Source organism: Diachasma alloeum, unplaced genomic scaffold (genome assembly GCF_001412515.2).
Source record: "Diachasma alloeum isolate Michigan unplaced genomic scaffold, Dall2.0 Dall_scaffold_00300, whole genome shotgun sequence".
Classification (NCBI taxonomy): domain Eukaryota; kingdom Metazoa; phylum Arthropoda; class Insecta; order Hymenoptera; family Braconidae; genus Diachasma; species Diachasma alloeum.
This window is the reverse complement of record NW_021680439.1, coordinates 743,244-757,481: the sequence shown is the minus strand read 5'-3', so window position 1 is coordinate 757,481 and position 14,238 is coordinate 743,244. Positions and strand designations below refer to the sequence as shown.

The following is a 14,238-nucleotide window of genomic DNA, read 5'->3' as shown; positions in this document are numbered from 1 at the left end:
ACTGAATTAATGATGAGAGAAGCGTGCGGATTACGAGAATAAGGAAGACCGCGATCGGGATTCCAGAAATAAACACCGAGGATGTGGAATATATCAAAACAGTGAGGTGTTCGGTTTGGTTTGAGTTCAATAAAGAAGTCAAATCGAAAGTTCATCCCCCGTGAGCTCTGGTCCTTTTCAACTTTGCCAATAGGAAAGTTCCGTGAGGGGCTGCGGTAACGCAGAAATTTCACTGTTCAGTGGAGATTGGAAAAGTTGAGGATATATACGAGATAAATTCAAAATGGATGTTTGCATTGAGGTCAGTGAACCTAGAATTGTAAACACTACATTACACAGTTATTATTTTGCTTTTTTTATTTTTTATATAAAAAGGAAATGTCACACGGTTATTCTTAAATGTCTGAAAGAGAAATCGCATACATGAGATGATGATGGTACTGATAATGTTGGGGTTGGTGATTTCCAACGGAGTATGTAGGTATTGATTCTCAATTGAAGTTTTCATGGATTTCAACAAATTTTTCAAGAAGTTTTAATAGAAGTTTCGATAGATTTCTATGGAAAATCCTTCGCTTTCTAATGCAAGTTTTCATACCTTTCGCCGTATCTCCTATTAATTCTCGACGGAAATTTCCATCCCTTTGCAATAAAAAAAATCATGAATTTTCAATGGAAGTTTTTATCGCTTCCCTCGAGTTTCTCCTTAGTAATACTATGGAAATTCGTATACGTGAAAGAACATATTGATTTCAATCAATCTAAATAATTACGTGATAACGTAAAACTTTAATAATAACATTTTAACGGCATTTCACGGAAGATTAAATGAAATTCGGAATACCAAAACACAGTGCCAAACTCCACTGAATTCCGTTTTTTTTCTTAAATTTTGAATTTTTCACAGAAGTAACTTATGTTTTTAATTTTTTTTAACAGACATTGTACATATAAAATGTATAGTTGAAAATAGGACAATTCTACAGAAAACCGCTCAGCCATGTGGTCCCATGTTTTCGATTTTTGCTTCCGAATGGAAGCATTGCAATCGTTCAAATTTAAGTTTTGGATTTTTTGTTATATCGACCCATTATGATTCAAAAACTCCGAAAATATAATTTTTAGACCATGTTCGTACATATGTGTGTGGTAAAGTTTTTCTTCAATTGTTCGCTCATAAATGGATGGAATTGAACCTTTTTTTTTCAATTGTAGGTATTGTTGAACCCTATCGAGCGCCATTAACCCTTAAGTGCTCGCATCGTAAGGGAATCCCGGCAAAACTATACGCAACCTATAGGTCGCCACTGTAGACCGAGTGAGATGCTAGAAAAGTGCGACCAGTTAAGGGTCAATTAAAATCTAATTCATCGATTAGTTATTTTATTTTTTGGATTTTTTCGGAACTAAGTTGTCCCAATAAAGTATGAAATCTCTTGATAAAAGAGACACCCCAAAGACGAGGATAATTTGTTTATAACAAGAAAGTGAAAATTTTCAAGTCTCAAATCCAAAATATTTTGATGCAAAAACCACTGGACTTGGTTCCAGAAGTCGCTTTCTTGTTGTGAACAAATTGCCCCTGATATTTCGGACAAGTACAAAATCTTTTGACGAAAGGTCTCTTTTCTGAGTGTGCGATATTTTCTTCTTGGCAATTTTCGCGCCATGAGTTTCTTGACACAAGACATACTTCTCAAATAATTTGTTTTTCTCAGTGCACACGACCAGCACGTCAACATATATTATCCTCAATTCAAATACAGACTCTACAACATTTAAAGCTTATCCAGGAAATATTTAGTTTACCTGTAAAGCGAAATATCCAAAGTCACAAAATTGAAAATAATTTCTTGAATCGAAAAAGATAAAATTAAAAAGGTCAAAGTTTTAAATTTTTTTCTATTAACTAGTCAATGGCAATTGAAGAAAAACGACGCGCTGCGGCGTTTCTCTCATATGGTGCCCAATTAGAGTTCATAAATATGAAGGACAAACCTCAAATTACGGATTTCGCCACGCCTATCTACTGCACAGTTTTCCACTTTGAAAATCAATAAAAAGTGAACTGTACAAATGGAGAAACAATTTTCTTCCGAAACAATCACAACAACTTTGAAAAGAAAAATTAGTCTTATTCTGTTCTTGCAGACATCAAACTTTGGAAATTGGAAAATAATCACTGTTACTTGTTTGAGGGGCTAACTTTTTTTACGTTCAATATTATATTCTCCATGAATACAAATATTAGATATACAAAACACAAACCAAACCGAATCTTTAAAATTTTCCGCGAATTTTCAGCGAATTTAAAACTTTTAAAACGTTTTTTCATTTTTTATGTTTCAGACTTATAAAAAATCACAGTTAAAAAGGCGTCGATGTAAAAGGCAAGAAAAAAAAAGAAAAATTAACGCCTTTTCTGTTTTTTTTTACAAAAAAATATAAGGAGGTGTCGTCAATTTGTTCGTTAATTCCGATAATTTTCGTAATTTTAAAAAACTGTAATTTTCCAATTATTTTCAATCCTCCTCCAAAAATAAACTTTCTCATTTTTTTCTGGTTTCTAAAATGTTTTGTAAGGATTCATTATCACTCCGTTGGTCGCGCAAAAGTTACGAACGCTGGTGGTCGCGCCGCACCAGCATAAATCGACATAATGATAAATTTGAAAGATCTAGAAAAAATATGAAAAAAATCAAGAGTGATCTAGATCGCTTGCTTGAAGAAGTCTTATAGATTTTTTATATTCAGTGTTACCCTTAATTATATATTCACGATCAAAGTTACCATGATTTTCTGAAAATACGCATTTCACACGGTACACGACCCAGAGTTTCGTAATAAAAATTTGAAAATCCAACTTCTTACATTATTTTTGGCAGATATTTCCATTCATAGGGTTTCTAGACCCTTCAAAATGAGATACCAAATTTTTTCAAATTTTTCTGAGGCTTTCGTGCAGTATAATTTAAAAAATCGGAAAAGTGCGGCGCGGAACTCCTGGCGTGACCAACGAAATGTTATCAAGATTCCAATTCACGCCTGCAAAGTTTAAATAATAAGATCATTGTGAAATGTTCGGAAACTCAGGGTCAAATGAAAGGTCTGATTTTTTTCTTAAGCATTTCCGAACAATTACAGTTCAATTTGCATACATATTTCTTGTTATAAACATGAGACCATGTGAACTATTTACAGATGTCGTGGTAGCTTAGAACTACTAACAATATACTTCAAATTTTTATGGAACATTTGACAAGAAACTTGTTAATTATAACGAGTTTTTATCTAGTCTAATTAGGAATTCTCGTGCATGAAATGGTGGAAAAAAAGCCCTGATGTTAGACTACAAAAGTAGAAAAGCATTCCACTGGAGCCAAAATAGCCAAGGTATTTGGATATTCTTAAGGGGGGACCCCGGTGAAATTTGAAAGTCTTCGGTGGATGTAGGGACTTATTGAGCGACTTTAGTTCAATGGTGGGATATGTTACAAGTGGGAAAAATCCCAGACCCAATCGGTTTTGCCCCGTACGGAAAACGTCGTTTTTCATGTTTCTACCTTTAAAACGTTCCTCATTCCCCAATTTTGATCCGATTTGATTTTTTTGTTTTCAAAATGTTCGTGAGACTCCAAAGAACGTAGTTAAGCTTCCGTTTTATGATCCATTGTATAGATCATGAGAAAATCGAAAAAAACGAAAAAACCGAAAAAGGGTTTTCCCCTCTGATTGTTTTTTTTCGATTTTTTCACGATCTATGTAATGGATCGTAAAACGGAAGCTTAACTTTGTTCTTTGGAGTCTCACGAATATTTTGAAAAAAAAAAATCGGATCAAAATTGGGGAACGAGGAACGTTTTAAAGGTAGCAACCGGAAAAACGACATTTTCGGTGGAAGTACGGGGCAAAACCGATTGGGTCCGGGATTTCTCCCACTTTTTAACATATTCCATCATATAACTAAAGTCGCTCAATAAGTCCCCAGATCCACCGAAGACTTTCAAATTTCCCCGGGGTCCCCCTTTAAGTGAAAAGAAAATGAAAACTGAAAATCCGAATTATTTTCAATGTTCACAAGTTTTCGTTTCCCAGTGGCACTTTATTTTCTCAACTCGACAATTGGAAAATAAATGGATTCCCTTGTTTGATATGTAACTTATCACCTTTAACGTTGTATCCCCGACGAAGGTGTCGGTCTCCCTAGTGTCAAGTCCAACATCTGTTACCGAGGGCGTCGTTTAAATAATCCATGAAGTTGAACGCCTGTGTAGAGTCCACGTCTTCGTTCCGGTGTCAATAAGATATTTTTTCCCCGCTCTGAAGCTCAATGAAGTTTCATGGATTGCTGACTGCCACTCTACATTGAAACGCATCGAAGTTTGAAATATCTGTCTTGATTGATTAAAATTTATTGGACGATTTTAGTTTACCACCGGTCACCTCTGAGTGGGAATTTTCACACCCTCGGGGTGATGATTGACAGGGCAGCCTTCAAGGGGTTGAGGCCACGACAAGGGTGTTTATTGGCTGGTTGAGGTTTATATCACAACAATCTATATTTCACTGTTGAAGCACGGAATTTACGTGGAATATCATGATTATTAATGATTATGATTCATTCGGGTCAAGAAAGAACTTCAATGTATGGTTTCACTACTTTGTAGCGCAACGATAAATTAAGAAATGCAAATTCTTTTTTTATTTAGAAATGTTTGCAAAAGCTTGATAATTGGGGATTGATAATTTACATTTAACTCATTCGAAAATTATTCGGTTTTCATATTATGAATTTGAAGAGACATCGATCGTGTGGCACAATCAGGGATCAGCATCAATATTAAATTTCTGTAATATTTGTGTATAATACAGGCAGAATGTGCTCGTTTAGAACATTTTGTGGATGACCGAAATTTCGTCTGAGAATATGCCGTCTTCGGGGTACTAATCCTAAAGGGAAAGAAAGCGACAAAAAAACATAGGAGACAGTGGGGTACAATAAAACATGGGGTAAAATGAAACGACCGAAAAACGACTATTTGACGCGATTCAAGCAAAAAAATAATTTTCCATTCTACTGAATGGAAAAAATTTTTTTTGCTTGAATTGCCCCAAACAGTCGTTTTTCGACAGTTTCATTTTGCCCAACTCTCCCCTATAATTCCTGCTTCCTTGAACGGCGGTAGAATATCTATAATTTGTACACTGAGAAAAAAAATTTCTAATATCTGAAACATATTTTCTTCAGACAAGTAAATTTTCTTCAATTGTTTAATTCTCTCAGGCATCTCAACTCACATGACCGGAAAAAGGCCTCATGCTTTAAAATATTCTTGTACTCAAGTATGATTTTGCCGCAAATGAACTTACTTAAATCGCATAGAAGAGTCGTCAATCTTCTAGTCTTTATTGTTTTCATAATTTTTTCGTTATGCACTTCCAATATTGCAATATGTAAAATATTCATGACGTAACGCGGAACGATAGTGAATGAAAATTCATTCGAGTTCCGTGAAGTGCACACATTCTGAAATTTAAGCCATTGAAAATAATTTACTTCTCTCAAGAGAATATGTTTCAGATATTAGAAATTTTTTTTCTCAGTGTATGAAAATATTTTTTCAGGATCTTAAGAATCGTAAAGTTCGACATTGGTTCGCGAGTTTCCGCTTCGTTGGATTAAATTGTTTTTTTAAATAATTTTATAATTCCTGTTTCCCTGAACTGCAATTAAGAGGTAAGAGAAAGCCACCAATTTTCAAAATTTTTGAACGCATTTCCTGCCGAAAGTTATCGCTGTATTTCAAATCGCAGCATATTAATCATCCTTACTCTAGTTTCAAATTTCGAAGGTAAACAACCCACATAGTGACTCGAACATGACCTTCGATGTATTTTTAAAACAGTGCGATTTTATTGGAAAATCGATGGGGCGATTTGAACGCTTGACGCCACCCCCACTCCAATATTTATTTTTTATTATCAGACTATGACTTCTGCAATAAAACCAGAACCTATTGGTATGAAAATAAAAGATATTTATTCTGCTAACAACTCGCTACAAAACTCATTTCCATAATGTACAGTCTTATAATTACTATTATAAAATTAATTGAGTCTTTGGAGTCATCAAAATCGCCTAGGAATTAAACGAGTGTAACAAGAGTGAATTTTTTTCATCCATTCTCAAAGTTGAAAATTAATGAAACGAGAAAAGTTTAAAGCTGATTATTCAAGATTATTTCGCAAATATGATCTGAGAAGTCAGTCAATATTTATCGTAAAACCGTTTTTCTGAAGACTTTCATTTTCTTTGAAATCGAAATAATCTGGAGAAAGCTCTGAGCTTTTCTCTTATTTTTCATGCCATAAGAAGGAGATTTAAGATGCATATATGTCTCAGGAACGAGCAAATATCGACATTAAGTTGCAAATATCGAAATATGATGGGACAAGCAAATATCGTGTATCGTATTTTGTAGAGAATTTAATCACCTACAAAAAAATCCTCTGGAATTTTTCTCCAAATTCACTAGCTCCTAAGATATTTACAAAATAATGAGCACAAAAATTTTGGCCTCTCGATCTGTCTTTACCACCCGCCATGATGATGATAGGATTTGTAATGGATGGCCACAGGAACAGGATAGGGTTTAGGGACATGAACAGGAACAGCAATATGCACTGGATAGGGCTTGTCCACTGGAACAAGTTTTTCCACATGAACGGGATAAGGTTTGAGGACATGAACAGGCACAGGTCGATCGACAGGCACTGGTACATGAACATGCTTCTCCACAGGGACTGGATAAGGTCTGTCAACATGCACAACCTTCTCGATATGCACTGGGTAAGGTTTAGGGACCGGAACCGCCACAGGCACCGCCACTGGCCGGTCGACTGGCACTGGATACGGTCTATCGACGGGATAAGGAACGGCCACGGGTTTCGTGACAGTCTGAACCACGGGAACAGCGACTGGAACCGGTTGGGGGACTCCCACCGGCACTGGTTGGGGGACTGGAACCGGATGTGGTACAGGAACTGCAGCTGATGAGAAAAAGATATGAAGATCAAGTGATTAATAAATAACAGCACGAAAAATTTCATAGAAAAACCTAGTGAATTCGCTAGAAAATTTTATAGCATTTCTATTGAATTTTGTGGAAATGTTTCAACCGAATTTTTAATTAGTTCATAGTTATTGGACTCTGCGGTCGTCGGCTGATTCGAAGAAAATGGAAGTGAAGAAATATTGGGCCTATGACTTTGGGATTCTATCATTTTTTTAAATGGATTGTATCATTTCAACAATTTTTTCCAATAACTATGAACTAATAAAATTTCTATTTGTTTTTTACAGATTTAATTGACGAATTCCACAGCTCATCTGCGCAGTTTTTTATGAACAATATTCAATAGAAAATATTTTATAGAGAAAATAAATGGAATTCAATTTTCTTATCCAAACTATTCGATTAAGGCCCGGTTGCACCAGCTCCAGGTAACGAAAACGTCAGATAAGAAAAAAAGTAAATTTGGATGTTCAATGGATTATTTTACCCGGGAGAGTATCTCAAATTTATCCCAGGAACAAAAAATAAAATTTAATCCCAAGGTTAAATCAGTGTTAATTCAAATGGAGCTACAGGATAAATAAAAAACTATTCTTCGGGTCAAATATCGAAAAATTATGACCCCGGCGATATAATTAACCCTGAGAATAAATTTTACCCTGGGGTTTCTTTGGATAACAGGGCTTAGTGCAACCGGGTCTGAGATTTTATTGTAGAATTTCTTTGGTATAAATTTTCTAAGTTTCTTTGAAATAAAAATGCGAAGAGAAAAAATGGAGTGACAAAACTGGAGAAATTTATGTTGAGGAATATCTATAAGAAAGAAAAATACCTCAATGGAAAAAGTCGTATAAAAAAAAACAAATTCTATTGATTTTTTCTGTAAAATTATTTCAATTGGACATTTTCTATGAAAAAAGAACAATCAAATGGCGGATTTTTTCAATAAAATCGGTGAAAAATTAATAGTATTTTCGAGTGATTTTGCTAGGTTTTGGAATGACTTTATTAGTGCCTGTGGTGATGATTTGATAAGAAGAAAGCAATTTTTAATTTAGTAAACATTTTGAGACCTAATGAGTTTAGCAAAAAATGTTAGGAATTTTTTGTGCAGGACATACATTTTTCTAAATTAAAAGTATCATGCCGTTTCTATCTGAACGTACTAGTTCCAGAGATATTAACAAAATGATCTGTATAAAATGAAGAAACTTTTGCTTCAATGTCCCACTTCACTTGAAAAATTAACGTGCAATTACCAAACAAAGGATCTTTAATTAAAATGTCAAAAGAACTTTTTTCAGGAAATTTGATGGAGAAGAAAAAAATAATCCTTGACAATTTTTTTAAACCTTCCAGTTTACAAGATATTCACGACGTTATCTAAAAATCCTTTCAGCCATAAAACACAAAAATTCTGAACTCATCTCGGCGCATAATTCACTAGAATACTTCGTGTAATTCATTTCATTACCAAATAGCCCTACAATGAAATGTGAGAAGAAATTTTTCATACGAAATTGAGAAAGAAACAAAAAAGAAAAAATCGACGATTTTCCTCCTGATGACTAAATTTCCATAATCACTGGATCAACAAATTAAATAAATGTGGAAGTCAGCAAGAATTATTCTCGATAACTTCCTCGCAACAAATACAGAGCAAACTCATTAAAAAAAACAAGGCTAATTCCGCGATTTCAACCACTTAAAAAAAATAATTTACATTTACATAAAAAAACATTTACATAAAAAAACAATTTACAACTTACGAACAGGATGAGCAACGGGATGTAAGTGAGGAAATAGGATGTGATCCTGATGGTCTTGAGGGAGCTGATGTTGATGTAGAGCATCCTGAGGCACTAGATGATGATGATGCTGGTCCTGAGGTATCAAGTGATGGTGATGCTGCTCCTGGGGGATCAAGTGATGGTGATGCTGCTCCTGGGGGATCCACTGCTGATGATGATCCTGGGGCAATAAATGTTGATTATCCGGCGCAGGATGCTCATGAACGGGATGCGGTTCCGGTGGAGGTCCATAAACGTGAGACTGCTCTTGCGGTAATCCATAGGTCAGTCGAAAAACTCCATTATCTTGTCTCCTTGTTGCTTTAGTCCCCTTTACCTCCTTTTTTACCTTCGAATCTACTCTGATTGCTGATGCCAACACCAGAACTGACGCCACAACCTTCACATGAAATAAGGAACACTTGTCGTTAGCGATGAAAAATTATTTGAATGAAGTAAATGAATTGAAAATTTTGAAAAGAGAAGGAGATTTGCTTGAATGTACCACAAGTATCTTCATTATCCTCTATTTTTGAAACAGTCACCTTGGCAGCTCAACACATACTGAACCCACTGGTGACCCCCATAAGTATTTATAGGACATCAGGTGGTCGCATCGAACAATCGCTGATTCCGATGGAATCGATAGCTCTCTTCAATGGCACTCATTATATTTTCGTTCAGCATCTAGGCACTTTCGTTTTTTCTAATCTTGGGTGCCAGCCAGACTCAGTCTTCCTCAGTTGATGCGATAAGCCATCTTACATATTGATTACCAAACTAGTTATAAGAATGTGATCGTAATCAGAGTTTTTGCAATTTAATTAAAGAGAAAGAAAGTTTTTCATTGTGAAGTGAGTAGATTGAATAGTCAAATGGGGGTCGGGGAGAAATCAGTTGGACTCTTTGCATTGATCGCTCGCTATTGATAGGAATCGACGGATATTCTTGGATTGTGTGACATTTCTCCTTGCATTGGTATAATTAAACGTAAAACGGGATTACTGAACTCATTTTTGCAATAATGGAATTTTAATGGAGATCTTTTTTATAGAGGACAGTTAAAGCTGCAAAAACATCAACTTTTTTCGACTTTCGAGATTTCAGGTATGAAAAAATTCTGTAGAAAAACTAACAAATTCGCTAGGAAATTTTATTGGAATTCTATTGGCATTCTATTGAAAAATTCTATAATTTTTTTGCGCTAATTCTATTGCATATTTGATCGGAAGAAAACAATAGATTTCGCATTTCTGTTTGAATTGTTCTCTTCAGATTTTTTCTATTAAAATTATTGGCTACGGATTTTCCGAGTTTTTTTCGCTGCATTTTGTTTTATTTTGCATTATAGAATCCGAGTTGAAAAAACTTAGAAAAGTCATAACTAATAATTTTAGTAGAAGAAATCTCAACAAAAAAATTTCAACGGAAATTCAAAAACTATCAACTTTTTCCTATCAAATATGCAATAGAATCAGCGCAAAAATCTAATCGAAATTTGGAATAGAATTTCAATAGAATTTTCTAGGGAATTCGCTAGGTTTTCTATTCCGTTTTTTCCTACGTGATATGTTGGATTCTTTCAATTCTTGAGAAATTTCATTGTACAAGATCGAACGTAATTCTAACCAAAGGAATTCTTTTGTTGTCCTAGTTTTTATAATTATAATGTGGAAACAAAACGTCATGAAAAAACTTGTCTCGTAAATTACCCCGAAACAACTCAGTAGCGTAGTGGTAAAACGGTTTAAGTCGACTTATCTCCCAGTTGAGTTTTTGAGGAATATTTCCGGATCTAAGGGAGATAGCGGCATTTTCATAATTACATTTGTTGTAGCTCTCAATCGGCTCTACAAAAAAGGTTATGACAGAAATTTTACTATTTCCCTTAGATTCCGAGATATTCATTGAAAACTGGTCAATATTCAAAATTGACTTGTACCGTTTTACCACTTCGCTACTGAACTGAAGATGAAAGTCCATGCTGAAAATCCATGCTTTACGATTATACATGATTTTCAGATTTTCGGCAAACGACCCTGAGATTTCCATTATTTTTTCAAACCCCTTTAATGGATAATCGATAAAACAAGTAACAAGTCTGTGAAGCGAATATACATTTAATAGATTTTTCTACTCACATTTGTCTTATTACTATATCCAGCTGTGCAAGTGTAAGTCCATATGAATGATTATGCAGACACTTTGGGCGTCACAGTGCAATGAATAATTAATATCACGTTGCTACCATAGAACAGTTGCAACGAGTAGTAGGAGGAAGAGTGTTAGAAAATGAAAGTTAGGAAAGTCCAGGTGAATTCTATAGGCGACGCTACGCGGAAATAAATGGTATTGTGGCCCCGATTTAGTGAGAAAAGGGAGAGAGAGAAAGAGAAAAGGAAAAAATTACTGGAATCAATGTAGGAATGGAAGGTCGTTCCCCCCTTCTCGCAGTTCAATTTGAATTTCGTATTTATTTCGGGATGATTATCATTCTAATGGTTTTACTGAGGGGCTATTCACTCTACAATTAAGTGACACTATGATTTCGAAATGAAATTGATTTCCCGCGATTTCAGTGGGGATTTCCGTGATTCCGGAGAAAATTGATTTCGGTGATTCCGAGCGTCACGCAAGATGGCGTGAATCATGATGATTTCACGATTTGCAATTGATTTCATTAATTTAATGAGATGAGTATTTTGAAAAAAGAAAAAATCAAATCCGTTGAGTAGCAGGGATGGCCATCAATCTCCCGATTCTTCAATATTAAAGGAATTTCGGACTTACATTGATCAAGGTTTAAATTAAATTGAAATTCAAAAATAGTAAAATAATTGATAATCTAAAGTTCCAATTGATGATGAATTAAATATTTTAAAATATAAAAATATAAATTTTCTATTAAGTAGATAATACTAAATTTGTTAAGGGATTTCCGATTATCCAAATCATAATTATTAATCGTGTGAAATGTGACGATTATTAATCGTCAATCTTCCCAACTCAGAAGAATAATCAAAAATTTGACTTTAAGGCTCGGGTGGATTATCTTTCGAAAGTTATCTCGATTGTTTTTCCATTTTCAGAATGTAAAATATATCACAATTTCAATTGGATTTTACATCACGCCGGAGTCTCTAAAAATTACTATCGTACAATCAAAAAAAGTAGAAAAAAAACTGAACATTTTCAAAGAGTATTTTTAATAAAGATTAAGAAATAAGTCTGACAGAGAGGAACTAGTGAATGGATAATTTATGATGGTAACTAACGATCTGACAGCCATTGACTACTTTGACAAATGACGACCTAACAGCCATTAGGTACATCAAATTATTAATCTGCATTTTCCTCCCTATGGGGTTTATTTCCCAATATCATTCAAAAATGCTTTTCGAAAATGTTCAGCTTTTTTTTCAACGTTTTTTTGATTGTACAATCATAATTTTTGGAGACTCCAGGGCTACGCAAAACTTAATAGCAATTGGAGATCATTTCAGATTATCAAAATAAAAAAAACAGCCAACAGCCAATATTGAGAAAAAATCAAATTTAAACAAATTGTTATATCTCAGGAAATACTGGACCAGTCGGACTGAAACACCGCGCTAAAGTTGAACTCAATCATAGCTACAATGAGCTAAAATTTCAGATTTTTATCTACAAATGTTACAGTATTGCTTCTAAATGAAAGCTTTGTAATCGATCGGTTTTTCGATTCTCTAATTTTGCTTGGAAATGCCTTAGAATGTCATGAAACGTGGAGATGTGAAATTTTTAGAGAATATCTGTGTGTACGTCCGTATGTGCGTACAAAATTTTGCGAATTTTTTAAATAAATTTTTACAGAAAAAAAATTGATGTGAACACGATAACGCTTGAAAAAATGGAAATAGGAAGTTGAAATTTTATAGCATTCTAGCTCCTACTATATTACAGGCTGGGATTTTAGATGAGTGAAATCGAATGAAAACTTTTAAAGATATTCAATTGTTTGTATAAAACCGTATTGTTCAATGTCTAAAAAATTATTCATTCGATTTCAAGTTTCTTTTTCAAAATATTCGTCTTAATGTTCGTGCAAAGACATCTCAATTTTTAATAATCGAAAAGAGCGAGATGAAATGGGGGAATGAGGTAGAGCGAACAATGAATAAAAATGAGCAGCGAAGCAGGCGCGATCCTGGGTGTACAGAAAGTATCATCGCTTTATACCAGAAGTATGAGAAATGCCATAAAATTGGTGCTTTAGATAGTATGTTCCAGGACGAGTGCCATGGGTTTTTCACTCATGTAGTCGGCAAGTCATCCTCGCCTTCGGCTCGAACGCCAACGCCACAGGAGTAAAAAACCCCATTGCACGAGTCGTGAACGATATTTTTCCACAGTGATTTTCACTTTTACGAGTTTGGAGAAGGGCCAATACTAATCTCCGTTCGAGGAAAAGTGAAGAACAGTAGGGAAATGTATATTTATCGCACACCAGCCTGTAAATCCGGCAATTTAGTGACGTTGTGCCATAAATTTATGTCATAATCAGCGAGTACACTGCTGAAAACAATTTGGCCGAATTTTCCTGAAAAACACCCTGAATTCGACTTAAGCGAAAAAAGTCAATGGAATTTCAAATTACTCTGAAAATTCAAATAAAATCCCAACTTTTTAGCCACAGGAAGACGAAAATTCAAAATTTTCACGGAATTCCTTTACAAATTCTTGGAATTCCTGTGCAAATTCGTGGAATTCCAGAAAAATTCAGAGCAATTTGGAATTTAAGGAGAGATTTCTCTGAATTTTCTTAATTTGTCATCAATTTTCTCTGAATAATTAAACTGAAATTTAGTTTCCACGGATTTTTCTATAAAATTACGAATTTTCTTTGACAAAATTCCTGGAAACTTCAGTGTACACGATACCGGTTAGATATTTCCGAGACCGTTACCGAAAATTTCAGTGGAAAATTTTTAGCAGTGTATGATTCGAGTATGATAAAAACCTCGTCAAAAATATAATTTACCAACTCGTTGGGCAAAATAAATGTCCATATGGAAATATCTCCGCCGAGTTTCCATTTCATCCGTATTCACCCTAAGCAATCCTCTTAATTAGTGAACATAGTTATGTAGTAATCAAGCTTCATACCATCCCATTTTACCCCGTTATCTTGTTTTCCCGTATTTCTCATGAAACTGACATCATAATACCTCAAAGTTGAGTTTTGCAATGAATCATTTATGAAAATCAAATGAACAATTTATTCATGTCAAATAAAGAGTTTTCTTATTGTAAGAAAATCGTATTTTTATGTATTTTGTCACTGGGGGGCTTCGCCCCCTGCTCGCTCCGCTCGACAACCCGGGGGGGGGCTT

At 34.6% G+C, this 14,238-nt stretch overlaps 1 protein-coding gene across 1 annotated transcript; it reads right to left on the bottom strand.

The window, feature by feature from the left end:
- Positions 1-6,592: 6,592 nt before the first annotated feature.
- On the bottom strand, positions 6,593-9,386 carry LOC107039432 (uncharacterized histidine-rich protein DDB_G0274557-like). The gene is made up of 3 exons (XM_029126200.1): positions 9,372-9,386; positions 8,846-9,266; positions 6,593-7,050 (listed from the first exon to the last, which is right to left on the bottom strand). Exons 1-3 carry the CDS (start codon positions 9,384-9,386, stop codon positions 6,593-6,595), a joined length of 894 nt encoding a protein of 297 aa, XP_028982033.1.
- Positions 9,387-14,238: the final 4,852 nt, after the last annotated feature.

Coding starts and splice junctions, on each gene's coding strand:
- LOC107039432 (XM_029126200.1), bottom strand. Junction 7,051..8,845: donor TCCCGTTGCTCATCCTGTTC/GTAAGTTGTAAA, acceptor TTTTCTCATCAG/CTGCAGTTCCTGTACCACAT.